The sequence below is a fragment of the Apteryx rowi genome, unplaced genomic scaffold, assembly GCF_003343035.1.
Source record: "Apteryx rowi isolate R43461 unplaced genomic scaffold, aptRow1 scaffold_11, whole genome shotgun sequence".
Lineage (NCBI taxonomy): Eukaryota > Metazoa > Chordata > Aves > Apterygiformes > Apterygidae > Apteryx > Apteryx rowi.
In genome coordinates, this window is record NW_020447308.1 from 5,311,011 (window position 1) to 5,338,674 (window position 27,664).

Consider the following 27,664-nt stretch of genomic DNA (forward strand, 5'->3'; position numbering starts at 1 on the left):
AGCCGAGCCGAGCCGAGCCCGGCCGGGAAGCCGTTGCCCCGTCCCGAGAGCCGGCGGGGGGAAAGGAAATGCTCGAGAGGAGCCGTAGGGAAAAAAAAAACTTCCTTTTATGTAAGAGCGGCCCGGCGCCGCGCGGGAACGCGGCCGTTTGGGCCGTTTGTAACGCGCGCGCCGTTGCCGCCTCGCCGCCGCTGCCCGCGGAGCAGGGGGCGACGGGGCCACCCGGGCCCGCGGCCTCCCTCCTCCTCCTCCTCCTCCTCCCTCTCCCTCTTGTCCGCAGAGCGGAGCGGGGCCTTGTGCCCCCGGGCTCAGCCGAGGGGAGGCGCGGGGATAACCCGAAGGGACCTGGGAGAGCCGGCTCTGGCCGATGATGAGGCTTCTGCTCCCGCTTCCTGCACCCGGTGGGGCAGGAGGCCTTATTTCTCTCTCCCTGTCCACCTTTGCCGCGTGCGGAGACGGGAGCTGTGCTTTGCAGCCCCTCTGCAGCTTTTCCGCCTGGAGCTTTGGGCTCTCGGAGCCGTGATGTACTGAAGAGGTCCCAGATTTGCATAGCTCTTCGGCAGGGAGGTCCCCGACGGGGTGGCGGGTTGCAGTTGGGCGGTTATGAAACCGAGCGCTTCAACGTCCAGGTGTAGCTTCGCCGGGCCTCTCTTGGGGGCACGTGGATGAGCCCACGGGCCGTTGGCACCCGTGATGGTGTCATCCACCTACCTTCCTTGACGCATGACATTGCCCTGCGCCTCTAACACAGCTCCTAATGCTAAGTGGACTTCTCAAGAAAGAGTAGGCGGTTTGAGCAAAGAATTAGTTTCTGGTGAGTTCCCCTGAATTGGGAGGTGACCTTGGGTAAGCTGTGACATGTCTGGGTGCCTCACTGCACTTGGATTTACATGCAGCAAGTCTGGCTTAGCTGGAGGAGCCGAGAGGAAGATCTCAAGATGGTACAGACATGGTCAGATACGCTGGGGAGCGTGTGCTGGGGATGCTCAGAGAGCCAGCTTGGGTCCAGCTGTCCTTTTTTTGTTTGCTTTCGTGATGACCTTACCTGCAGAGCCACCCAGGGGGTGTGTGCGTCCCCCAGCACTGCGCGTCCCACTGGGGCCTGGGCCGCCCGCGCTCCTCACCCAGGTGGCCTGCAGTTGAGGGTGACTAGCCAAGGAATAACAGGAGCCTTAACTGAGCTCCAGGAAGTGCTCCACCATGAACAATGCTACCCGTGGAAAATATCTTCCTTAGAAAAGCAGACATTAACTTCTCTAGACATTAGCTAAAAGCTGTCAGAGTCTCTGGAGAGAAACTGGGAATATGTCAAATGGGATGTAAATCAGCATTGGGATGTATTCCCTCTTGGTCCCCCTCCTTCCGAATGAGCTTCTGCCCAGCCCTTAGGATCCCAAGTAGTGCTCTTTTCCAGGAGTTCTCTGTCCCAAAATCAAACTAAAGCATGGTGTTTGCAAGTGTTGCCGCTGAGCTCGTGCTGTTGGTAGCTTTGGGTAAAAGCGCTTTAGGGATGTCTTTTATTGTCTATACAAAGGTACTGAAATACAGAAACGCGCAGGCAGTACTCCTTACAGGGATGCTTTGTGGCAATAATACATTTATGGTTAAGGCATTTAGTGTGCTAGTCACAGTGAAAGGGAACTGATTATCCAAGTCACTCCGTTATTTTTCCTGAAAGTTTTTTCCTTTCACTATATATGAGGCAGAGTGTCAGCCTGGGGAGTAAGCTGGGTGGAAATCCAGAAATGGGGAGTGTTTTCAAGCCTCCGTGGTGCATACTGACCCCAGTCCGGTATTTCTCCCCCAATTGCTGCAGTGTGCGCAGCRTGCCCCAGCTGCACCGCAAGGGGATGCCACGCAAAACCCAGCATCTGCCAAAAAGAGCTATTCTGTTGGTCTTTGCGTGGGGACATATTCGTTCTTAGGGTCGCTGCTTAGTGCATTTATAGTGAGGGTGCAGAGGTGGCAGCTGCTGAGCCCTGGGAACGTCACGTCCCCTCCGGTGTCAGAGTAAACAGCCAGGGCAGCTTTTGGGTGGTGCAAAAGGCACAGTGGCCATCTCGTCCGTGCTCAGAAGGGTTACAGCGCCCCGTGAGCTCCCCCCTGGCACCTCCATGCGGTCCGTCCTGCCCTGAGAGACGAGCCCCTGCTGCCATTATCYGTGACAGGGAGGGAGGGAGGGAGGGATGCTCCGCTGCCGGCATGCAGCGGGAGCTGCAGCCGTCCCACCGAGCAGGAGGCGTTTGGCTGTGAGGTCCATGCAGAAGTGCTTGCGCGGAGACTGGTCCAGGCATCTCAGCCTGTGTATTTGCGACACCCAAAGCATTTTTCCCACCTTTGAAAAGCACAAAGAACCAAACGGCAGCCGATGGCTTCCCCCAGCCGCTGGCGTGCAGGATACAGGGCTGCGCCGTGTGCCGGGTGTGCGGTTCGGTTGCTGCTGCTGGCCACCACAACGCAGGGGTCATCAGAAACTGGATTGTGCCGTACCTGCACCCAAAACTCAGCTGTTCACCTAGAAACTACTGATGTAGCATTGGGTAATTTGGTAACATTGTCAGCTCCTTGTTAAATCCCTACTTAATGAGGGGAGAGCAGGAGGCTGCCTGGAGAGTGGTGATGGATGGGTRTATTTTTATGCTCTCCTTGCTCTTTGATCCCAGCCCAAGAGACCAGCTCTGTTCAGGCAGGGTTAGTGATATGCTTGGGTCTTGCTGGCCAACATGGGTCTGTGCGCTTGGCTGAATTAGAGCCAAACTAACTCCGATCAAAACTGCGGCATCACAACACCAGCCATGGGAAAATCTAACTAGAACCAGAGGTGAGGGGCATCGTGTGAGAGGCCTTTGCAGACTGAAACTGAAAGCAGAAAATGAAGGAACAGCACAAACTGCAAATTCACCCATAGTCTTAACCTCTGTGGAAGACTCCTTAAAAGACAGAAAGTTACAGGTGTGCAGCTTTAAAGTGGTAAGAGCTTGGAAATGCCGTGGGAGACTGAGCCCTTCAGTCTTCTGCTGCCTCTTATGCAAGGCAGTTTAAGAGAAGGCAAGCTTTAGGAGCACCYAAGGATCTGATTTGCCTCCCTGCCCATGTTTGAAGGAGCCTGCTGTTTCTGTAGTATTAGAGTTCTCTGAAATGACTGGGCAAAGGGGAAAGAAGCTTGTGTGTTCCTCTTAGCTGTGTTTTCTTTCTGTAGAGGATTGTCTCAGTAACCACATCAGTATTTTTCAGTTTCTCACAGTAGAGTCTTACAAGAGTCACAGTCATCTTTGTGAATGGGCAAGATTTTGAGGTTGCATTTAGGATTTTTCCAGCTGCGTTGAATCATTTCAATGCTCTGAATTTACACTAGCTTGTGGAGAATCTGAAACTGCAGCTGTGACCCCTGCCCACCCTCCCAGACCAAAGACTCAGCAGCTTTGGCTGAGAAAAATTGGGAACATTAACAATATCTCCACTATAGAAAAGATAAACTCCTCTGTTAATTCATGTTATGCTCTTAACAAAGCTATTATATAACTAATTGTATTTATATTTGCATAAGATGATGGATGCGTTTCTCCAAAGTAATATCGAGACAACTGTGTTCGTAAGTGCAGAGGAATAAGCCTCTTGCAATTTGTGTACTAGAAAGATTGATTTATTTTGTTGCTTATTTTTACACAGGGACGTGGCGTTTCTTCGGGATGGTGTTTGCTAGCAGCGGCCCTGTTCTGCATTTACTTGACAGAGGTCATTCAGCTTCGACAACACTATTCAATTTGAAGTGCTGCAGAAAGTTCGCTTGTTGAACCTTCACAACTACAACCCAGAATGTACTGGTGTGTGGGAACGGAGGAAGCCGCTGTTTACAGAGCGAGCAACATGGATCCGCAAAATGGTAAATGAAACAATTTTTTTCCTGGTTGGATTGGGAGCAGAAGTTTTTAAGGGAATGTTTTAGATAGCCAGCTTCCGCTGAGTTTCAGTGAAATTTGARTATGTGAAAGGTCTTTGAATGATCTGAATGAATGCTAATCTTTGAAAATCTATAAAACGTATCAAGCAATTTTACTTGCAAGGAGAATGATGTTGAACTATTCAGGGGGTAAGAATAGCACTCCTCTGAAAAACAATTTTCTCTGAAAAGCTACAGAATTAGTCAGTATATGTATCATATCAGTTCCTAAATATGTTTTACAAGATCCATACTTTTTCAGCATGTGAATGCAAATATGTTCCCAGCCACTGATGCAGTGTGTATTCAGGGTACGAAAGCTGCTAAAATCAGAGCATCATTTTGCAGACTGAACAGATACTAACCTACTCCAATTTTACTGGCAGCTTCGAYTGAGTGACTTGCAGTGATTTATTGTTGGTATGGATTAGGAGGTCTGCATTTATATAATACTACCAAAAAAAAATCCGTGGGTAGAAATTTCTCTTTCAAAAGGATATATGCTTCAAGTTGTTTTCTGTTCATTTTTTTTTTCTGAACAGTCGAATTATTTTTGGATGGTYGTTAGCACTGAAATCCTCAGTTCCTATGTGCTCCTGCATTTCTCTGAGTCAAAACCCAGTTATGTCTCTGCATCAAGAAATGGCCTTCTGCTTATTGTATAACGGTATTCCCCCCTTGCAACAAACGGTTCATTAGGAGGCAGCATCTGCGTTTTATGTGTGGGATGAAGGTGTGTTTGACGCTCTGTAGTGAGTAAGCAGGCTTCCGTGCAAGCTAATGTTTTTGCAGCCTTATTTTGGATTTTATCAGCAACTATGAAGCAAAACCTGATATTTTATTCAGAGGCCTTCTCATCTTATTCAAAGACGTTTCTCACCAGCGTCACAGGCAGCTCTGGGAACTCTTTCCTTTCTCCGTATGTATTCTGCTTATTCCGTGATACTGATCTATTGTTTTTCACTTTTGTTAATTAGCATTTTATCTTTCTATACTAGGCAGGAGCATTTGGTTATTAAATATCTTTAAAAATGGTAAATTCTGTCTTCTGAGTTTCTCTCTGGAAGAAATTATCTCCACTTGAATACTAAGCTATAAACCGTGAGAAGAATTTTAACCTGCACTAATGACTAGCAAGTGTTAAGTGTAATAGTGATTTGACAAGTTTTTCTCAGTGTTTAAAGATACAGTAAGTAAACAAGTTAGTTCACGAGTAAGTAATGTAGTAAGAAAGCAAAAAGGTATGAAATCATATTTTCTACATCATGAGTTCAGTTTTTTCTTCTGAGGACTTTCTTACGTTTTTCTTTTATGTAAATATATTCAGTTAAGCCGGTTAACAGGAGGCATACAAAACTTATTGGTATGASCTTCTATACTTACATGTATGGGTTAGTTTTTTATGATAAACAGTTTTGGAAGCCTGACAGAGTGGTCCAAGGAGAGCTTAAGACCTAGTGCTACCCTAGTGGATTTGCTCTTTATAAGCATCCTGTACATGTTTAAACTCATTTTTGTTTTGGGACTGTTTGATTCCTGCCAGGAATAATTGGCATTAGCTAGTTGGTCCACTCCCAAAGTTAGCTGGTCCTTGCTCTGTGTTTGGATCCTGTTACACAACTCGGCTGCGGGAATGCAGTGAGTCATTCAGCCGCCACATCTGACCCTATTTACRCGCCGTTGTTGACGGTCTGTGCAGCCTCCTGCTTCCTTTCGCTGGCCGATGTGGTGCAGGAAGGATGCCCACCTGGTGCCTTGGTCGTTGGATAGCCTTAAAGTCTTAGGGCTTTTTCTTTCCCGGCAGCTATACAGTGGAGGACGTGCTCACGGCTCCCTAGCAAGCAAACGTAAAGTATGGCAGCAAGGGCTCRCCTTCCCGTCGCTTGGCTGCGCGGCATCTCGGCTGTGTTGCAGCAGGACACCCACTCGCCCTGGGCGCGAGCGAGCTGCCGGGCAGCGCTGGACCGCACGGAGCCCGCYGCAACGCTGCCAGCTCCACTCGCTGGTGCTGGCGGAGCATCCCGTGGCTCCACTTCGGGTGTAGTTGGCATCTCCCTTGCCGCCTCAAACCCCGCTTCCCCGCTCCCAGGTTTGCTCCCAGTACGCTAATTAACAGAAAGAAATCTCGTTCCATGTGCGAAGCGAGCAGGGATTCGGGGGAGGCTGCAGTCTCTTGTGAAGCAGGGTTATTTTAAACCTGGTTAAAAAGCTCTGCGTAATATAATGGAGGTGACACAATATGAATCTTGTAGGAAGTAAAATAGAAGCCTGAAGATATCACTGTGTGAACATCTAGAACTTGATAGAGATTTATTTCCTTTCTAGCGGTTGGTTTGTTTCTTCRAATCTTACAAAATTTTACAGCTAGAAATTAATTCTCGTACGAGTTTTTAGGAGACGGTTCAGCAGAGATGTGGAAGAGCCATCATTGTCTGCTGAATGCAAGAATACTTTTGTCAGGGAGCTTTATCTCTCTCTTAATAAGAATTGTGTTCAAAGTCCCAGAGTGTTTGTGTGCCCGTTGCATGCGTCTCTGAGGGGGAACTGGGTGCTTTTTCCAATGCACTGGAGAGTATCTCTTCTCTCCTCCTAAATCTAGAAAAGAGTATTGACAGGGTGTGTTATATTGCAATGTATATAATATTGCATAAGTAGGGACAATGGTACCAGCAATAGTTCTTTGAAATTTTATCACAGCTTTACAGGTATTAGCTGAATGAACCTTCACAACTTCTTTTGAGGCAAGTCTGTTGTAAGCAAGCCACTTCCAACTGTACAGAGAAGCAGAGATAGACATGTACAGCGTGAGCGGAAAAGGACATAAATGTTGAAACTAGAGGGCAAATGAGTAGCCAGAGCGTAATGACCTGACCTGGCATTTGGAGCAGACCAGTGCAGACCAGCTTCAAAAGTGCTGTGGGGACTCTGCAGCTTACAGGGCTTTATTTTCTGTGGAAGAAGGAGCCCACGACGGTGGTGACCCTGCGAGCCCACCGCAGAGGCTGCGCCGCAGCTCAGGACAGGCAAGCTGCTGCCTGCGCCACCGCTCCGTGAATCGCTGCGGAGTCACCAGGGCGAGCAGTGCCGTAATCCCCCTTGCCCTGCAAGCGTGAAAGGGTCATTTTAACCAGAGGCGCYGCTCGGGAGCGAATGCCGTTTCTTACGGAAGGTTTCACAAGTGATTAAGGGGTGACAGCCTTGGTTAGCTAATAGCAAGCGAGGTCATGTTTGAAACRGCCTCTTTTAGGGGCACAGGGCTCGGCGCATCCAGCGTCGCACCCCGCTCGCGTGGAGGTGCTGTGTTTGCAAACGTGACTCAGGGCTGTAAGTGGAGGGCCCCAAACTTYCAYTGGTCCTGCCCTTGCTCTCTGAGCYGTCCAGGCTGTCAGTCTGGCTACGTGTGAAATCCGCTTAAAAAATAAAAGTCTACAGGAAGAACCTGACTTCTTCATAGCAGTGGAAGTAGACAGAGCCCACCCGTTGCTGGGTGTGCACGTACATGGCCTCCAGATTAGATCTTTGCTGTTATTTCTTCATACGTCTGCACGGTTGATTTTGTTGCCTTAAATGCAAAGGGCAGGAACTTGCTTTTGTTACTGTGAATATCTTTGCTTATAAATCGTTTTTCTGCTAAAGAGAGGAGGAAGGGAAAATCGGTGTTTGCAGCACCACTGCTGCAAACTACTTTGTTTCTCATGAGAGCCTCGTGTAAACCTTAAAATCTGTCCATCAGCTGTGTGKGGGGGGGTTACAGGCAGCAGCTAGATCTTGGGGCACTTGGACTTAGTCCCAGTCGTGGCATGGTGCACTGCGTAACACGGAAAAAGGTGCTTGCACTCTCTGTCCTGCGTTTTTCCATCTGCACAGTGGAGGCAGCAGCATAACCCTGCATCTGCCGAGACAGTGTTGCTGTGCGGAGAGTAAGGAGAACATCTGGAAAGCGGTTGGAGCGCGTAACGCTAGAGACCCGCTAAGCGTGTTGGTTGCCTGAAGTGCTGTATAATCAGCCTAAATGAGCCTTGAAAGTTTTCTGCTTTTCCTCCTGTTTGTTAATCTGAGAGTTAGATTGAGTCCAAACAGTGAATTGAAACTATTCCTACAAGCAAAAAGAAAAAAAAACCAGCAAAAAAATAAAAAAGGTATTTTATATGAATTAGCCTTAGTCTATATGCCCTCCAGAAAGAGAAGGAGGAAATGCTAGGCAGGAATAGGAAGTGCACTAGCAGAGCAGTAATAGGTTTGTATTTTTAAACCTATTTAAATACACACTTTATACAGAAGTGGTGAAATCTCACATGGGGCCAAAAGCTAACGCAGAAGGCCAGTCTGCACCAGAAAATGCATGTGGTTGAGGCTGCTCTCCGGTGCAGACTCTGTGGCATGGCTGCATGCTGCACCATCTCACTGAGCTGAGCCAAGATCTCCTAAAAGGGCAGTGAATGCTGCAGCACATAAAATTAGGTGCCTAATGTCAGACACTGAAGTGATTTTCAGAATATGGATACTATGTGCTATTCTTCAGAACATGCCCTTAGAAGATGTCTTTTAAGTTTCAAACTTCAGGCATCTGAAAGAACCATTTGCTTTTGGAAACTGGCTCTTGTGCACGTGGGAAGTGATTGAGGAAGGGGTGCACGAACAAGCTGAATTAGCTTGCCTGCATGACTGATAAGGCACGTGGGTGCTGCACCCCGCTGGAGGCGGTGGGATGTAGAGGTGCACTTAGGTCTTAGCCATAAAGCAGGGAGTGCAGGAACTAGGCAGGACCTAAAGGCCGTGGGAATAGGGGAAGTGGTGAGGAGAGCACACAGCGACTTTCAGAGAGAAATCAAATCCCARCTCATTTCTAGGAGCACTGCTAATTGGGCAGAGTCAAACCTCAAACCTGGTGTGATCTACAGCCAGTAATAAATCATTGATCTTTGTCTGGGCTATACCTGGCTTTATCTGCCACTATACAGCTTTACTTTTCCCCCTAAAGGTTAAAATATTGGTTGTGTGTTACAGTAAAATATAACTTGTGACCGCTGTTATCAAGAAGCCTAGAAAAAACAAAGATAAGGTGATAAGGGAAGTAAAGAAAATCCTTTGCACTTAGAACTGTGCACAAAGCCTCCTTGACTACTCTGCTGCTGTGATTATGGAGTCGTTCTCAGCGGTGAGGGCTGACACTGGTCACAGTCAGAGCAGTGTCCTCAGCTTCAGTGGGARAAGCAATTGATAGTGTTCACACGGACGCAGCCTTTACTAGGCCTCTAATTGGTTTATCGTTTTGTCGGTGATGTTGCAGGTCATTTTGTACTTGCATTAAAAAAAGTGCTATGAATTCATTTTTCATCCTCTCCAAAGCCTCTGGGGGCCTTATCCAAAACCCGTTAAAGTCTTTGCACCGGCATGACAGGCTTTGGCCCCATCTTTGGGGAGCGTTAGGACATTAAGTCTGCGGTTTGTTTGTTTTTCATTTCTCAGATCAATAAAGAGGCTGCCGGGACTCTGCTTCGCAGAAGGCAGCTAGCTCGGAGGAAATGTTTGCATTGCAGATGAGAGGTGGGGGCGTTTTTTGGCCATCCAGCTGTCAGCCTACTATATAGGTGAAACCTGTCCCTTAATAGGTTCCATCTTGGGTTTACATTACATTAGGCTGATATTAATTCCTTTCCTGAAACAGAGTCTGTGCGTTCATTAATGGGTCAGCAACTGCTTGTTTGCGTGATTATGTATAACCCCAGCAGCAGCTTGTAGATATTTATATAGGGTACTCATAGTTTCACAACAAAAGCGTGTCCGTGCTTTGAGTCCTTGCGTCACTCTAACTTAAAGGGAGGACTGACTGTCTTTAAGTATGTAAAAATAGCCCTGTTAATTTAGTAATATTTTGGAAGTTATGTGCAGTTTTTGCAAATGCCCAGGCCCTCCCAGGATGATAGTTAGCCACCCCATGCATGTCTGAAGAGAAAGTGAAACCCCGTGATGTTTCTATAGGTTATCTGTTCTCTGCAGGGGCATGTGTACCTGCCAGCGAAGGTGTTAGTGGACAGGACAGCCTTCCCCAGCCTCAGCTCCCCTGGCACAGGCGCGCGTAAAAGGGACGTGCTGCTCYGGATGGGTGGGCAGGTTAATGCCGTGCCACCCAGGGGTGACGGGACGGGGTCGGTCGGCTGCYGGAGGGCTGGCGAAAGGAGCAGGGAGCCAGGGGTGGGAGCTGGAGGAGCGACTTAATTTAATTCCTAATAGTCAATACGCGGCTTGCAAGCGTAAAGGTTTACGTTTCAGATATGACTGGGGAAAACTCGGTCCCAGACTGTCCACAGYGCCTTTGCTGTGCAGAGCTGAAAATCATGGAAAAATAACAAACCAAAGCAGTGATTCAGGCAAGAAGTCTGGATAAATTTAGCTCAAATATTCTTGGTATGTTTGTGGTCGCTGTGGAAATTGCATCACTGCTTGTTGTTACTGATCAGAATATCACTTGGAAACTGCTCTGGCTATCCCRAGAAGAGCTCAGAAGGAAAACTTTTAAAACCATACATGTCTGGAATAACTTATTCTTCATTTAGGTGGTTTGGGGGTTCTTTGTTTTATTCCCATCTTTTATTCCCATCTGTGGGTTATTGCTGCTTTGTTGAAAAGCCGCACGGTTTAGGGCTGATACATTCTGCAGTGCGATTATCCACCTCGTATTAAAATTCTGTCTAGTGAGTAAGATTCCGAAGGAGTGCTGGTAATTGCTTAAGACAAGACCTCCTCCAGAACCTGCCTGCCCGTCTTTGTCTTGCACATCAAAGAGCCTTTGAAAAAGCTTTTATTTTTGCATCAAACAGGAACATTATTTTTTTTTAAAGTAATGGACAGGATCCTTTCTCAGATCTCAAATGTAGCTTTAAAAAAAAAGTCTAGCTCCTTAAGTCAGCTTGTAATTGTGGTCGCAATTCTCCACTGCCTTGCACCTGGGACGTTTTACACCTTGACAGGATGGGAATAAAACCTATGAAATCAAAATACTTCGTTGTTGTACATGGAAGATAGTAATTTGCCCGGATTGGATCAGGTTCTCGGATGCACTRGGTTTGAATTAATCATATGTTGTGGGTAAGAGGATGAAAAATGCTTTTCCTGATGTTGCCCTCTGTAGCTCAGAGCAGCCACATAAAAAACTCATGGGCTGCAGCTGGTTCATGGCATGTGCCCTGATCTGAGCGTAGCATCCTTCTAGACAGAAGCCTTGTGCCTTGAAATTGGTGCTGACTTACCCAGAATTCGGGAAGTCGGAGRGGAGTTTTTTCCCCATTCCCCCCCTCCACAAGCACGGGCACTTCTGCCGCTGGTAGGTTCTGTCACAAGCTATGGAAGGGTTTGGGGTTTTTTTGTAGCCCCCATTAAACCTTTGGCAGCACGTCGCTTCGCGGGCTGACTCAGGCCCGGCGCTGCCTGCCTTGGCCGCAGCAGAGGCCTTTTTATGGTGCTTTCTTTGTTCCAGGCACAGCTGCTAAGGTAATCTTCCCCCCGCGATACTCTTTCCCGGAAACCTGCGTCTCCGAGGGTCTGCTCCTGCTCGCCTGGAAGCTAGTGGAAACGCTTGCCCGGAGCTCAGTAGGAGCTGGATCCAAGCCTCCGTTTCTACACTGTTTTTTTTTCTTTTCCAGAGCATCACTTTCATACCTTTCCCCTGCTGCTCTTCCCAGCTCCGCGCTCCTTGGGCTCCGCTGCTGCCAAGCAGCCTGTGCAATTCCCTTGATGGCAGCTGTAGCCCATATCCTCACTGCGGTTTTTTTTTGCTCTGTGTGCAGCTCTTACAGATAAACTAATCTRGAGCTGTCATTGTCTTGGCGATAAACAAGAACTGCGGGTAGCCAGGAGGGGTCAGCGCCCTGCTGTCGCCCTCCGAGACCTTGTGCAAGGCCTATTTGAAATGAGCTGGCTCGGCCGCTCCTGCTGCACTTTCTGGGAGGCTGTTCCAGAGCCTCATTTCTCCAAAGTTTTAAACTCTCTTCTAATTGGCAGCTGAAATGTGTTCATACCCTGCTCATAAATAGCTCTTGCCCTTCCCTGATGTCTCCCTCTGGATGTATTTAAAAGCAGTAGTCCCATCCCTATCCAGCCTTCATTTTTCCGGGCTAAACAAGCCAAGCACTTTTCAGCTGTACTCTTGTCATTAGATGTTCGTTTCTTCAACTCATCTTCCCCATCTGCTGCAGATTCTCTTAAACTTCCCTGAACATGATAAACCAGAGTTACCCAAAGTATTTTAAATGTCTTTTTAATGTTTCTTTGCCTTTTCCCCTTGGCTCTGGCCAGTCTTTCTGATGCTCCAAAATATTCATATATCCAGGATCCATAAGACACCTGCAGAGACCTCGGACCTTTCCTCCCCTCGCACACTCACAGCTTTACCTGCGATTCCTCCAGCCTTGGCTGCACACAACTGGGGGCACAAATCTCTGCTCCTGTCTGAAGCCAGCTTTAACTCCATGTCTAAGGAGGAAGCAGTGTAAAGGGGCTGGCCGTGACTTGGTGCTTTGCCAATGTGAATAGTTAATATCTCATTTTTGAGAAGAATATTGAGAAAATGATTTGTTTGAAAGAAAAAAAGTAGGGAAATTTTTCTCTTCTGATGAAAGCCTGAAAATTAGGGAAACTGAGAAGTTGCAAAAGAAACAAAAATCATCCACGAAAATTTATTTTATGAAGTTTCAAATGGAAATCCAATCTTGGTTTGGATTTCATGGTTAAAATACTTGATTCAGTTGGACAGAAATAGTCTCACTAGAGACACCTTCCATGATTTACTAGGTCTCACTTTCCAGCCATGCCTGGAAAGGGATATGAAGAAAATCCAAAAGTATAATCATACTTGTGTGTGCTTAATGTATATCTTTCAATTTAAAAATTGGAAAGCAAGAGTGGCATAGCTGGCCTTGCATACAAAAGCATATTGCTGAGTGATTCAAGCTGTAGGACTGGAACTAAATCAGAGGCCAAAAGACAAAAATAGAAACTTTCACTTAGAGCTGAGTCATTTGTATTTTCAATACAGCAGTCGGCTCTCTGGCCGTTTGCAGCTCTCTTTTTCCTAAATCTCTGCCCCTCAAGAGTGGACGGTGTCGTGACCAGCAATGCTTTGAGCGCTCCTAAAGTTAGAGAGGACACGTGCACCTGGAGCTGTTTAGGCCTGGCACTTGCCCTCAGGTCAGAGGGCTGAACCATCACCCTGACCGCTGAGGACCCGATGCCCTTCAGCGAAGTACCAAGCTTCCCTCCTGTTTTTCTTGCTTGCCGGGTTGTTATCCCGTACCGCGGCCCCCGCTTCCTCTCGTGGTTCGCCCAGAACTGCTGCAGACTGGCTGCAACTCCTCCAGCGCGTGCGAATCCGCCTCAACTTCTGCCTTGCTTTCTGCAGCCCGCTTCCTCTCCGTGCGGAGGGCAGGGAGCCCCAGCGGGACCCATCCGTCCCTGCGGCGGACGAGGGACCRTGCTGAGACGCCGAGGGCGGTGGGGTTATTCGCAAAGGGACGCCGGCACCTCTGCGGCGCCCAGCTGCTGTGCGTCCAGCGTGCGGGAGGAGAGGGAGGAGGATGAGGAGGTTGTCAGTGCGGGAGGAAGGGGCGCGTGGCCGCTGCGCTGATGGGTGGCCTCCGCGCCGGGCCTTTGGCAAAGATCGTGGTCCTGCTGCCCCTGTGCTCTTCCAGGAGGCACTGCCCTGTGTGGGGAAGCGATGTGCGCGAGGGAAGGGGCCCACCCAGGGCTTTAAGGTTAATAGCCCTTGTTCCTTGTCCTTGTATAGCTACAGGCTATTATTATTGTTATTATTATTATTATACATTAGGGACCTGAAGCTACCTTGTGCTTTGCAGCGTGATTTGCACACGGCAGCTCTGCTGAGGACCAGCACCGACAGTTGTTTTCCAGTGTATGTTTCTTCATGCTCTAAGTTCATTGCCGTGCAATAATTTTATGCATCTCCTTTTTGTACTTCAGCAAAGTAGGAACAACAATTTTGGTTTCATTTGAACTTCTTGGACAAAGCGACTGATTCCAGAGTCCCGGGGACCTGGGAGGCACGTGCACAAACACAGGAGCCTGCTCAGACCTGGCAGAGCTTTTCCACCCTGGCTCAGCACTGGCCGGGACAGACCAAGGCTTATTGTATAAATGTAGAGCTTAAGCTAAAGCTTTCTGGGGCTGCTGTTTTTCATAATTCCATTTGGGAGCCCCTTAAAAAGACAGGACCCCAGAGCATCTTTGCATCCRGGACTTTATTTTTTCCTTTCTGATTTGCATTAGCAAATGCTTTTTCCTTGCAGGTCAAGAGCGTTTCTAAATAGAATATTTCCAGTGGTTCTGGTGATCATTGGTCACTTTGCATTGCTGTACCTAAAATTGTCTGCAGGCCCCTAACAAAATCCTTTATGCTTGCTGGAAAATGTTCAGTGCAGAGCAGGATTTAGCATACATGGTACTGGCATGTAAACAATTTAAAAATAATACCAGATTATGCAACRACAATGAAAAAGATCCCTTCAGTACTGGATTTTTGTCTCCAAAGCATTCTTCTGTGTTTCATATTTGGTCTTTTTAGGGTTATGTTCTCTTTCAGGGGCAGTGAGCTTTGATTAAAAGCTATATTGTAAATCTGGGCTTCATTTGTACTAAATACATCATCTTTTCCACTGGCACGGCAAGCAGATCTCAATGTAGAGCTGTTCCTTTAATTAGTTTTAAATAATGGACATTTGGATGAAATTGAGCCACATAAAACAGTCAGAAAAGTGTGTGTGGAGGTTTCCCTCTTTGTCCGGAGAAAACGGCACATCTCACCAGTTGGGAAGAAATATTAATCCCTGCGAGGGGGACGTGGCCCCGTTCTGTCCCGGCCTTTTCAACAGGGACACTGGATTTCCCAGATAAACCAGCTTGTTGCATTTACCGTGACTTTCCCTCTCCGTCTCCAACAAGTTGTTTGAATCCTGGCATTTTACCCCAGAATCGACTGGGCCAGGTGTATTTYGCCTAAATCCTGGGGACAAGATGAAATGGGTGGCAGGGTTTCTGCTGCGGGACCCTCCTTGGCGTGGGGGACAGAGGCAGGCGGAGGAGCGACCTTCCTCCCGGGGCTACAGTGAAGCATCAGGTCCTGCGCTGTGGCTGCATCTTTTTATTTAAGTACTAAATAAGTTATTTAAGCAATTTAAGTAATGAAAGAATGAAATGAATGAAACATTTTTAAACAACCAATAAAACCCTGCTTTGAGGTTTAGAGAAGGAACACTGAAGGTATCTTTGCTTCATAAAGCATTCTGATTGATTTGGGCTGATTTAAAGTTTTATACAGTTTTGCGTTAAAGAAGCCTGAGAATTTGTTTTTTCTGCCTGGTCTGGAATGAGACATTTTTATCAGTATCTCAAAGATTTACATGAGATAGAAAACTTTTCCTTTCCCAGTCTGACTGGAAAGTGCAATGTAGGACAGATACGTCTTCCTTTGAAACCACTGGAGGCTTCCTGCTGGCTGCTACTCAGCGTATTAATTTGAAGTTTTTCAAAACGCCAGAAGATGTGTCTGGTACAGAGATGCCATGTGCCTCAGAACTAACCTGGCTTTCTGTTAATTTTGAAAACCTGCCTGCCATTGCCTCCTTAGAGTAATACTGAAAAACGTTCAGTGACTCTTGTGAGTATTTAAGCATTTGGGGGATTGGCTTAAAATATTTAGCACATTTTAAACCTCATCTCTGTCCCTTTTTGCATCTGCTCTGTGGCAGCGAACAGAAGTCAAAATGGCAAAAAATTAGTCTGGGAAAGGTTAGCAGTAGCCATCTGGTGCTGGTGAGGGATTAATGCCTGAGCCCCCCCGGGAGCGGCGGCCTCTCTGCCCGCCCGGCCCCGGATCCTCGCTAGACCAGAGGCTTGGATTTCACTCTAATGGGACGTGGAGATGAAAATAACTGTCAAGGGTAAAATGTAGTAGGTAATTCAGACAAAGAAACTGCCAGCCAAAAGACGTTGCGTCCAGTGGCCACTGTCAGAGCTGCTTGAGAGCGGTTTGTGCCGGAGCAGAGGTGGGTGGCTGGCGGTCCAAGGAATTAATAGCTTTATTGAGCATCACTTCATGGGAGGCTGTGTTAAAGTCATCATCTCGATTTGCTTCTGTCTCTGGAAGTACCTGCACAAACTATGACAAGGTCAGTAGCAGTTTTCAAGCTGTGTTATTATTGTAATTCCATTTTGAAGTAGGCTAGCTTCCCGCCCTATTTTATGCTGCATTAAACATCCCATTTATATTTTTTTCTGATAAATAAGAATGTTCTAATATTGTAGTTAGTTACTAAAGAACTTCTACCTTATCAAAGGGACTTAATGTAGCACCTATAAACTCTGAGAGGTTGTGTGTCAAAGAATGCAGTGATTTGGGACATAATCATCTGTATAGTGTGCTATTTTGTTATGCTGCTGTGTGCTGATAGTTTGCTGATTCACAGCATTTACCTGCAAACCCTCACCTTTTTACTGTTGAAGGGATACTATCAATTTAGAAATTTTAGGTTTTAAACAGTTTCTTCACCTGCCCTGTTAACAGGGCCTGAGAATGGGTGTAACTGCACTTAACACTGATACCCTCATGATATCCTTTATTACTAAAAAATCTATTTTTGTTTTGTTGCTTTTAGCTAAGACAGCACAGTCCATTTCACTTTTAGATTGATACTGCTGTAATTGTTGAATGGCAATAAAATAACATTGCTTTTTTAATTAATAACCACTGTTACCATTGGAATATTTTTTAGAAGAAAATTAGTCTTGGTCTTAGCTTTTGTAAAAGGCTATTTCTGCACAACCAACCTTAAAGCTACTCCATAAGACATTGGAATCGGGAGTGGGAAATATTTCCAAAGTGAGTTCCTTTAATACAAACTGTTAAGTGGTGTAAGGAATAGAAGAAGGATGTGTTTTTAATGTCAATAAATGCCTGCTGTTTTCCCTTCTTTAAAACTAGCATTTGGTTTGGTTACAGTCATTAGTAGAAAGAGAAGATTGCAGGACATCAGGCAAAGAAAAGGTMCAGTGGGTCTACAGAGAAATTAAACAAAGAAGCTGCAGAGATAGGGGAGCGGTAAGGAGTAAGCCTAATGGCCTTATTTTCATCGGCGTTCAAATACATGTTAGAGAAATGAACCCAGACCGTACCACCTCAGTTCAAATAGACTTCGTTTATCTGCCTTCCTTCTGCAACCTCAGAAGTAAAGAGGGGGCTGATTTGGGGCAGTGGTTTTAGAGGCCCCCACAGGAATTCTGTCCCTGATCATTGTGCAATAAAGTAAAAGCCAAAGGAAATGACCAAAGGGCTGTAAGAGCTTCTGGAGCTTCACGTTGCCTTTTGTTACAGGAATACCCAAGAAGTACTGATAGCATATCATAACTTGCTATGCCATGTACATTGTCGTATGTTAACATAGACCTTACTGAGGAAAGTGCAGAAGCCGGGGCCTAAATCTATGCAATCCAAGAATTAAAAGCACTTTGTTACATCCAGGCTTAAATGCTCAGCATGTTGCATGATCAAGTCTAAAAAATAGAGGTTCAGTGTTATTCAGCTTCAGTTATTGCTCTCATACCATGTTATTTAAGGCTATATGCACCTGAGGTGACCCTGTTAACTGAAAGCCATGAAGTTTACAGGTAAAGAAAGAGTATGAAACATGTCGGGTTAAAGCCATAGGCAGACTCTTTCTGGATTTCAGCCCAGATTCCAGCTAAAATCGGCCCATGCATGTACTGGCAAAATTTTATCCCAGCCTACATGAATGCCAGTACTGATGATAGTTCAGTCATGAATCTTGTGGAAATAAAACAGTCTTTAACCAGTACAGTGTAATTTTTCTCCTTTTTTTTTTTTGGCCTTATGGTCAGTATAAGTTAAGTTTATAAAATATATCTGGCTTCTTATTTTCCATTTGTATATCAGAAGTCAATATATCATTTCTTAAGTCACCAGGAAGTCTTCTGTGAACTGGGTAATTCAGTTCACCAGGTGCTTAGCTTTGGCTTCTGTGTTTTTTGGGAACTGGGCAATGGATGGCCTGTTTTCCACTCTCACTTAGTCTTTGAAAAGTCAAGTTAGCTTTGACAGAACCACACGGGTGCAGCTGTTGGTTGAGGGCAAGCTTTTTATTACTCCGTGACTCATCAGTTTTACTCTTTTTAGGCTTGTAAATTAGTTCACTTGCAAGGTCTTTAGCTGCTGAAGATCTTTAACAGCTTTTCCCCCCAGATCTTCTTAGACAAGAGGTCAATTTGCTCTGCAGAATACAATCACAGAATGAAATTTTGATGACAGTTACATAATGAATTTGAATGATGAGCAGCATTATTTTTCTACCAAGGATATTTAAATRTAAATACATCAATTTCAAACACCAGAATTGTCCAGATTGCTTAGATTCAATGAAGCTTTTATTGACTTCTACTTGATGGATGTTCAAACATAGCCTAACTAGTCAGTTTTAGTCAGATCAATAAAAAGTTCTTATGTACTTAAGACTAAAATGGAGTTTAGGGATCAAAATTAAGGTCCTGAAAACTTTGACTGAACTGCCAGCTAAGTTTGGGATCATGTTAACTCCATGAAACCAACAGTTTGTGACCGTCCAGGTCCTGGAGCTCTCAGAAGTCTGCACCTAATGCATGTGAACAGACTGCGAGARGTGATGCCCAGGCCATGTTCTCCAAACAGCACGTGTAACTATGCCGTTATGCCAGAGAGGATTTAAGGCTTTTGAGGTGGCCAAAAGGAGCATGGAAGAGGAAGCATGACACATTAGCCAAGCGATTTCATGAAGCAGTCTTTGGGTAAAACACAGAAGCAGTCTTGGGGTTAGAGCCTAGTTTGCCAAGTTCCTCCTTCCCTCGGTTATAATGTCGTGGTCCTTCTCGTGCTCCCTGGCCTAGCTGATTCGGTGGGGGTGATCCCTGGTGGGGCAGTTTCAGAAGGAGAGGTGGAAATTGCTCCTGTACAGAGTGGTCCGGCATGCAGGAAGTGCGAGAGGTTGGTTGGAGACCTCTCTAGCAGAAGAGGAAGTGACCCTGGGATCTCCCAGATCCTCAGTGAGCCTCTACCACGAGATGCTTGTATCTTCACCTCCCCTGGCCATGATTCAAAAAGAACGAATGGTAGCCCAGCTCAGCTCTTGGCAGAAAGGATGTGCCTGTACACTTGTATGGGGCTCCAGGTGTGGATCTTGAGTGATAGTCCCCAAAATCAGGAACTGGGGCTGGAAGGATGTAAAACTTGTCCCTATTCTCAGCATTTCTTTAGTGACTAGCTTAAAGCTGCTGTGCTCTGGCAGCTCTGACTTGAAGGACTTCCTGTTCAGCACTCCAGCTGTGTTGGATCTCCAGTGTGAGGCATTTTCTCCTCCAGGGGGAATTCCAGTGCTTCTCTCTGGGTCCAGGATTTCATCGCAGGGCACTGAGCAAGGGTGGCTGCGTGGTCCAGGAACTGGAGCATCTTCTTCGATCTGTACTTACAATTGTGCTTAGTCCTGTACTGAATTGTTTAGATTGGAGAACCATTTTGCTTGAAAATTGTCTCCCTTTAAACAGTTAGCTGCTTAGGAATAATTTGCATTTCCTTCCTTTGGTTTCCATAAAAACAATTAAAGCATACGCAATATTCAGAGAGGTCCATTACAGGTGGGTGGTCTGCTGTAAAGGCCTCGGAACAAATGCTGGATAAGTTTTCTGTTATGTGCTCCTGAAAACTAGAGAATTAGGAGGAAAATCTAATGCATGGCACCTATTGCATGAGTTCTGAGATGCTGTTTATTGTGCTGTAATATAACATCATGTTCATTTGCCTTGATTTCTGCTGTTTGTCCTTCACACATTCTGCATCATCTGAGAAAGGTTATTGATGCCTGCACGTTTTTAATGGCATGAATCTCTGGAGCCATCTTCGATGTCTGAGTGATTTGAGCTTCATTTAAATAATTGATGAGAAGTGTTAGTCAGAAGGTACTGGTGATTCAGACTGCATTATTCAAAGATATTTACTGACAGTTATAGATTGGTCCAAATTTACTTCTTTTTCCAGGCTGCATTAAACTAAGCCCTGCACGACATATGTGTCTATTTAAAAAGTCCTTGTTAACTCATGTGAAAATCTGTGGGCTTTACAGGTTTTCTTTAACCAATTGCAGATAAGTAGTAATAATTAATAATCTTTTAGTAGGAAAAAGTGAGTATGAAATGGTCTCTTTTCAAGTGAAAAGTGCTTCTGTTTTTGGTTTTCTCTGTCTCGTATGTCATTCTTTTGTGCTTCTTAATGGAGGCAGCTTGATGCCTTGCTCCCCCGGCTTACAGGGGCCCTGTGGTGATGGGTGATGTGAGATAAACGGGGATGGAGAATCACGACCCCAGCGAGGCTGCAACCTCAGCATTTGGCAGAGGACGGGGAGCAGAGGGGGAGCATTCGGGCTGGCTGAGCCCAGCATCAGTGCCACAACCAGGAATGGACCTGAGCATCTTCCTCGCAGTTCAGTGGCTTCCCTGCCAGAGCACACAGCTTCCTCCTCCTCTTAGCCAGGAACTGTGTGTGTGACTTCGTGGCTGCCTTTTTGTTAGCCACAGCAGAGCATCTTCTTTGATGGCCTGCAGCTTTTCAACTTTAAACTTGTTAGTAGTGTACCTGGGGCAACCTCAGACAAAATAGACCCAGCACCCACCCAGCAGTCCTGTGGTTGAAACACAAGAGCAGGGATTTCTAGAGATACACCGTTCCTTTAAAATGTAAAAACTCACATGGCTTCTAATAGCATTTAAAAAAAAAATCTAGTCTGGGACACTATCCAGGATTGAGCTTGGTGACGCTGGGCATCCTGCATAATCTCCTTTTACTCTGTTTTCCCATCTAGAAAATAGCGCATAATAATTCTCTTTCCTTTCACATTCATTAAGGTGTATAAAGCTCTAGTTGCAAGTGCTGGAGAAGTGCAGTGGGGCTTTGTCAGGCTCTTGGCATGCGATGAATAAAGTGTGACTGAAGTAAAGCTAATAATATCAGAATTGCTTTGCAGGCCCTGCAGACTCCTTGCTTCTTTAGAAGTACCGTAGGTGCTGGTCTCATGTAAGTATCTGTGTCGGGCTGCAGCAGCCCATACATGTCTCTGAGCTTTCACACCTTCCTTTGGAAACCACCTCTGGGAGCAATTGAGGAAGTCACTGTTCCTTCTAGTTTCATGTCCCTGTTGGAAAGTACTTTAACATCCTTTAACATGACTTTCTCTCATCAGACAATTTAGGCGTTGAGTTTTTTTCCCTCTCCTTTTTAATTGTATGCAGTAAATATTCCACTGAAAATAATCTGCCCCTTGATTATTATTTTTTTTGCCAGATTGCATTGGTGTTACAGCTGTGCATGAATAATAAATAGGTACTTCTTCCTGACCCCTCTTTTCCTCTTTTACTGCAGGATCTGYGGACATGGGTGGCAAGCAGTCCACAGTAGGTGAAGTTTCCATAGTTCAGACACCCGTGACAGAAAGCATTCAGGCTGCTTACAAAACTGGAGACTCCAGTAAGGCCCAAGAGCTGATTAAGTTGTCATGTGAAGAGACTGCATTGCAAGTGGAAAAGGTAGGGTAGAGTTACTGTTTCCCAAATTTTATTGAGAAAGAAACGTTCACATGCCAAGCTGCTGCCTTGCATTGTTCCTCGTGCAGACAGTGTGTTCCCTTACCTACTGTGCTGGTGCTGCAGGGTCCCAGATGGGACTTGTGTGGGGCACTTCAGGAACATAGGCTCAGGGACGGGGTTTTCTCTTGAAAGCACAGGTCATAAAGATGAGACACACCTCAGGGAGAGCATACATAGGCACAGAGGGATTAAACWGCATGTTGAGGTCAGTCACAGCATCAGGAGTGGAGCCACAGGACAGAAATCCTATTGACACTGAAGTGGATGGTAAAACTCCTGCTGGCTTTATTGGAGTCAGTATTTCACATCAGACTGCCAGTTTATCGGAGCATGTGAGGGTGTGTTGGCTTTGCGAGATGCAGAGAGCCCTGGGCTTTTCTGCCTTCTCTCCAAACGGGCCAAATGCAAACCCGCTCTGGTCCAGGAGACCTCCACTGACCTCCAGCTGACATGTCCTGTTTTGCAGCTTATATATATGACTTGATCTTCAGGAAGTATATAGTATCTATCTTAGGTTGTTGGGCTTCTGGTGGAAGGGAAAAAAASCTTAAAATCTTTTCTTCTCAGTATGGTGGACTACTATAATAAAGAAAACAAATGGAGTTCCTAGTGACTTAAAAAGATGGTTACAGTACAAGAGGTTTATTTGCCAAAGGCTGAAGTACTTCTAAAACAGTAGTTTTAAAGTCTTGATTGTGATGAAGTAATCAGCAAAACTTGTACTAAATGTAAAATTACTATGCAAGATTCTCAGCTGATATAAACAAACACTTTATACTAACTGCACGTCTGACCCTGACCCTTCATTATCCAGGTATATATTACTCTTTGTAGCACACATCTGTCTAAAGGTCGAGGTGCATGACACACAGTGTGTTAGAATTTATGTAAAATTTCAGGTGAGATAGTGTCACCGTTTCTGCTGAATTGCCCAGAATTACCCTCTTTCCTCCCTAAACACCACCATTACCRTGTTTGGAGAGTACCTGAAAATTAAGTCCAGGCTTAGCGGCCATCTCCAAAATAAGATACCACTTCACCTGCCAGCAGAGCTGTGCAAATGCTGTTTCTGTTGGTCCATGGGAGATTGTTTTATACTTACTGTGCTGGACCTTGGGCACTTTTGCAGTAAAGCCATACAAAAGACTGTTAAACAAAAACAATAAATAAATATAGTTACTTATTACATCAACAGCAGTGGTTATAGTGGCTGTTAGTGTTCGTGACGTTCTCAGCTAACCACAGTGACAGAGTGTGGGCATAAATAAATACATAGCTCTAGAAATGCCCTCTTCCTTTGCCTGCCCCCCTTTTAGAGATGTGAAGAGGGTCACAGAGAGTTTATTTTGCTGCATTTTCTTTACCAGTGTCAGCTTTTGGGTATTGCAGCTGCGTATGGAGATCTGCAGGCGGTGAGGTATTTACTGAAGGAAGCATTAGTGGTGTTACCAACCGAACCTAATGATGACAATGCAGCTGTGGTGGCTGCGTATTTTGGACATAAGGACGTTGTGAAAGAACTGCTGGACTCCTTGCATGGTAAGCCTACTGTTGGGTTGTCTCTGCCTTTTCTCCAGGCTTTTCAATAGCTGTGCGCTACAGCTTCAAGCAGGCATTGTTTTTTTTTCCACTTCCCTTGAAAGGGGAGGGACTCAGTCATGGGAAAGTGGGTGGAGGGATCTAATATCTGCTGTGTCTTAAGAAAACTTTTCCCATGGGGGAGAAAACACACGCATAAAAATATTCCGTGTTTGCAAATTGGAAGTAGGGAAAGATGCCATTTAGCCGATTCATTCCCATCAGCCCTCACATCTGGGTAACGTCCCAGACCCTGCAGGGAAATTATGGCATTTTCAGGAAACGGCATCATCCCACTGTGCTGATCCTGCAGATACAGTGGAGCTGGGAGGGAGAGAGTGCAGCAATCTGGTGAGCAATAGCTTGGGTGCACAGATGGCAGCACGTTCTTTGCTCTCTTGTTCCTGCCTTTTTGATTTGACTTTCAGGGGAATTTCTTATTTTGAATCATCATTTTATTTTATTTACAATTTTGCTTTGATACAATGATTTTATGGCAGAAGAAAACAACTTTTTAGCCCCAGATGCAATTCTTAAGACAGGTTTTTCCTTTGCAACTGTGGGGAAAAAAGAGCATGGCTCTGCGAGTCAGGACGAGGAGCGATGTTCGGGTCGCCCAGTGCTCTCATCGCGTACCGCAGGCGTTGCAGCCGCTTCTCGCCAGGGACTGCCTGCGGAGGCAGCGTCTGGCAGGGCTGCACAGCAGCCGCGGTGAATTATTCATCGCTGTCTTGACCTCAGACACGGCAGTGGTCACAACGGCTAAGCTCATCCTCTGCAGTCTTTGATGTGAATATAGCTCTGGCTCCCCACCAAAGCTATATACCTGCCAGCAGCCTCCATGAGGACAGGAATAACCTGTTGGGACACCTGCATGTTTGATCTGCTTAGACTGTTGGAGCACTAACAAGCAACGGAAACTTTCCAGTTTGAGGGGGATGCAATTAAACGTGATATCTCATTCAGCCAGAAAAGGAGGCTGATGAGGCTGTTTTTGTAACCCAGTAGCAAAAACTAAATTATATTAAAATAATAATACTCTCTGTAATGAAGAGTGACTTAAGCAGATGCTGGAAACTTAGATAGGTTTAGAGCTGACCAAATTTCCTTAAACCCTTGATTTGGGGGACTCGAGTGCGGGGATTAGCCCTATAAAGATGCAGCTTTCAGAAGTTTTTATACAGGACCTTCCAGTGGTTTCCTTGTGAAGTTATGTAGAGACCAATCACAGGGCCTGGGAATAAATTACATGTGTATCCTGTCCAGGAGTGTTGCCTTGGCTAATGCATTGCAGTGATTCTCTCTGGCTCCGTGTGAACTTCTGGCTTATAGCTGAAGTGGAGCCTGATTTTTGCAGCGTGAGGGTGAGAGATATAGTAAAGCTGTTAAGGGTGCAAAGTGTGACATTATTTCTGCAGAAACTTGGGCTTGTGAACCTTTCTGCAAACATTTTACATTGGATGTGAATTTGTAAAATAAGTGGAGGTGGTGGTGTAAATCAGGGAAGATTAGAGTACTGCTTACTGTTAGTAGAGATAATCATGTCATGGACATTTAGTTACATGGGGCAAAATGATGCTCACCTAGAGGAAAGCGATGTTCTACAGACAAAATACAAATTCAGCAAAAAAGCAGTTTGGGGATGACTAAAATGATTAGCAAATTCATGCTGAAATCAGAACATGGTATTTTAGTTTTTAAGCCTTAAATAACATTTGCCTAAATTTACTGTGAACTGATAGTAAAAAATTCACTCAAAATGAAATATTTCAGTGGGAAATTGAATTTTTTATGAGAGACTTTTGCTTGCAGTGAAAACCAACTAAAGCAATTATTTCACATTATCTAAAACATTTATTTTTGGTTTATTTATCCAGAAAGATGAAAAGTCAGCTGTTTTTCCCTATTCTTTGTATCCCCTCTCATGAAGCTAGAAGAAATGGCCTATCTCAGATGTTTGTCTCTAACGTCTGCAGGATCAGTCCCGTTGTCTCTGGATGCAAGACAGTCTTGATCACTCCTCGCCACTTCTGCTTGGGAATAGATGTTGGATTTTCTACCAGCAGCCTAGCAGGCAGCCTCCAAACCCTCCTCTTGTCGCTAGCTTATGCATGATTAGGTCGGGGCTAGTCAAAAGAATTACCCGTTAGAGGGGGGGTGATGAGGAGCAGTTAAGGAAAGCAGGTTGCTCACAGCTCAGCTGAACAGAAGAGTTTGTGTCAAATCAATTTAGGACTGCTCTGTAAGACACTTTTGCAGTGCGGTCTGCTCTTTTGCCATCAGGGGCTTCATCCTATACCCTTTGCATAGCCATTATTTGTGGATGACTCTTGCACTTCACAGACTGGTCCAGCAGCATCAACTAAATCAAATGCCTTGTTTTTTTGTAGGTCCTAGGACTTGCCAACAACTCCTGAACTGGATGCTCGCCATAGCCTGCCAGCAGGGACACTTGGACATAGTAAAACTCCTGATTCGAGCATATAGTGCTGACCCAGAGAGCTGCGCAGTCAGGAAGAATGAGTTTCCAGTTCTTATACGGTTGCCCCTGTACGCTGCTATAAAGGCAGGTATGTATTTGCATGCTTCAAAGTTTTGTCCCTTTTCTGCAATGTCTTTTAAAGAATGGGCTGAATTCTTGTTCCTATCTGGGAATGCATTGGTGTGGCCTGGCTTTCCTGGAATTGTTCTGAATTTCCTCCACAGTAGGTTAGAACAGAATTGGCTCTGAATCTTTTGCTTTAGCCAGATTTAAGGCAGGGCCTTCCTGAGTTAAATTGCTGAAAATGCTGAAAGGCTGAACTTTCCTCTAATTTTAAATGCCTTGGTGGGGGGGRAAAAAGCTGTCCAAAAACAGAAACCTTGCAAGTATAAGTATTATTGTGATGGGTACTGCATCACACAGGTTTGATTTAGGCTGAGCAATTTACGCTTCAAAGCACAGCTGCATATGTAGTTTAATAAGGCAGGGAAAAAAAGAAAAAAGAAATAGAGTCTAGGCCAGTGCTTTCATATAGTGTCTTTGCTGTCTCGGATTGACCAAACTAAATCCCATCACTGGAGGAAACAGTCTTTATATAGTTCAGTTCCCTTTTTGCACATCCCCATGCAGATTTTTTTTTTCAGAAGTGGTTATTTCCCATAGATTTCTCTTCAGCTCTGTGTTGATTCACGTGCATAAGAACAAGAGAACAGACAATCTTCCTTTTCTCTAAAGGGAATGAAGACGTAGCTGTGTTCTTATTACGGAATGGTGCTTTCTTCTGCTCATACATCCTGATGGACAGTCCTGAATCCAGCAAACACCTTCTGAGGAAGTATTTCATTGAGACAAGCCCACTACCAGGTAGTGCTCCAGCAAAAACAGTAAGTAGCCATTTATCTGTCTGAAGAAAGGCTCTTTTAAAGGAGCATCATGTTCATAATTGATATTTATCTTTGCATACTATKGTGGCTGGTGACTTTCCTTCTCAGCTAGGAGCCTGGTGCTTTGCTACCCATTTAGAGAATGAGCTGTGAAAGTGGCTTTCATGCCAGTGCTGAATTGCAAGGTATAAAACGTGAAGCCTTTAAATACTTTCACTGTGCAAGCTGGTATGTGTGGCAGGTTCTGCTTGGCCATTTTAACATCGGTGTGTGAACTAGGCTTACGGTGTGGAAAGGAAACATGAGCTTTCTGCTCAAAGCATGGCAGAGAAGAAAGCTCTACCATAGGCTTCCCCTGTGACACCAGGCAAATCACTTCCTTTAGGTTTCTGTGGTCCACTTTGGTTGAACACGAGCTCTGTGCTGGCCAGGAGTGTTAGCATGGCACAGAGCTGAGCATATAAACCCTTCTCTGCCCCAGGTCTGTTAGCTCAGATACAGCCATATAAAAAGGCTCTTGTGGCTCTTGGTCAACTTGGAGCATGGATAGAGCAAACTCAAACTATATTACTTCCTGCCTCAGGTCCTCAGCAGTAAAAGATGTCTGGTAGCCTTTATTGTCACTCTCAGGACGTGACTGGCTATCTGGAGCAACAGGTGCAATCACATCATAATAATGTGATATTGATGTGATCTCTGTGCTTGTCCCATATAACGGATTTTTGGTGGGACACAGAGGCTATGCACTAAATTTTGTTAGCCAAGAAAAAGAAACTGAAGTCTTCTTAGGTTGACAAGAACTCTGTTCACTACTTAGCCATCGACAGGCTTTCAGTAATTTTGGTAATTCACTTACATCTCGGTTTCTTCTGCTGTAAAATGGGGATATTTAAACTCCTCATACCTTAAAGAGCTGGTGGAAGGTTTAATACATTGTAATGGTCCTTTGAGATCCACAGATGAGTGGCATCGTTTTAATACAGAGTATTATTACGTTTCATAGCTATCCCATGTCTTTGTATAAGTAGGCTATACTGTTCATTCTCTTAATCTCTATTATCCAGTCTCCTTTATTCAAAAGTGAAGGGTGTC

The 27,664-nt window shown here is 45.3% G+C and overlaps 1 protein-coding gene across 1 annotated transcript in view; it reads left to right on the forward strand.

Moving 5' to 3' along the window:
* Nucleotides 1-2,891: 2,891 nt before the first annotated feature.
* LRRK1 (leucine rich repeat kinase 1) overlaps nucleotides 2,892-27,664 on the forward strand; it is a 76,867-nt gene continuing 52,094 nt past the window's right edge. Inside the window, exons 1-6 of the mRNA XM_026074866.1 lie at nucleotides 2,892-2,952; nucleotides 3,670-3,883; nucleotides 21,405-21,568; nucleotides 22,996-23,167; nucleotides 25,597-25,776; nucleotides 26,424-26,572. Of these exons, the coding sequence (XP_025930651.1) occupies nucleotides 3,817-3,883; nucleotides 21,405-21,568; nucleotides 22,996-23,167; nucleotides 25,597-25,776; nucleotides 26,424-26,572 (732 nt within the window). The 5' untranslated portion in view covers nucleotides 2,892-2,952; nucleotides 3,670-3,816. The remainder of the gene's footprint in view (nucleotides 2,953-3,669; nucleotides 3,884-21,404; nucleotides 21,569-22,995; nucleotides 23,168-25,596; nucleotides 25,777-26,423; nucleotides 26,573-27,664) is intronic.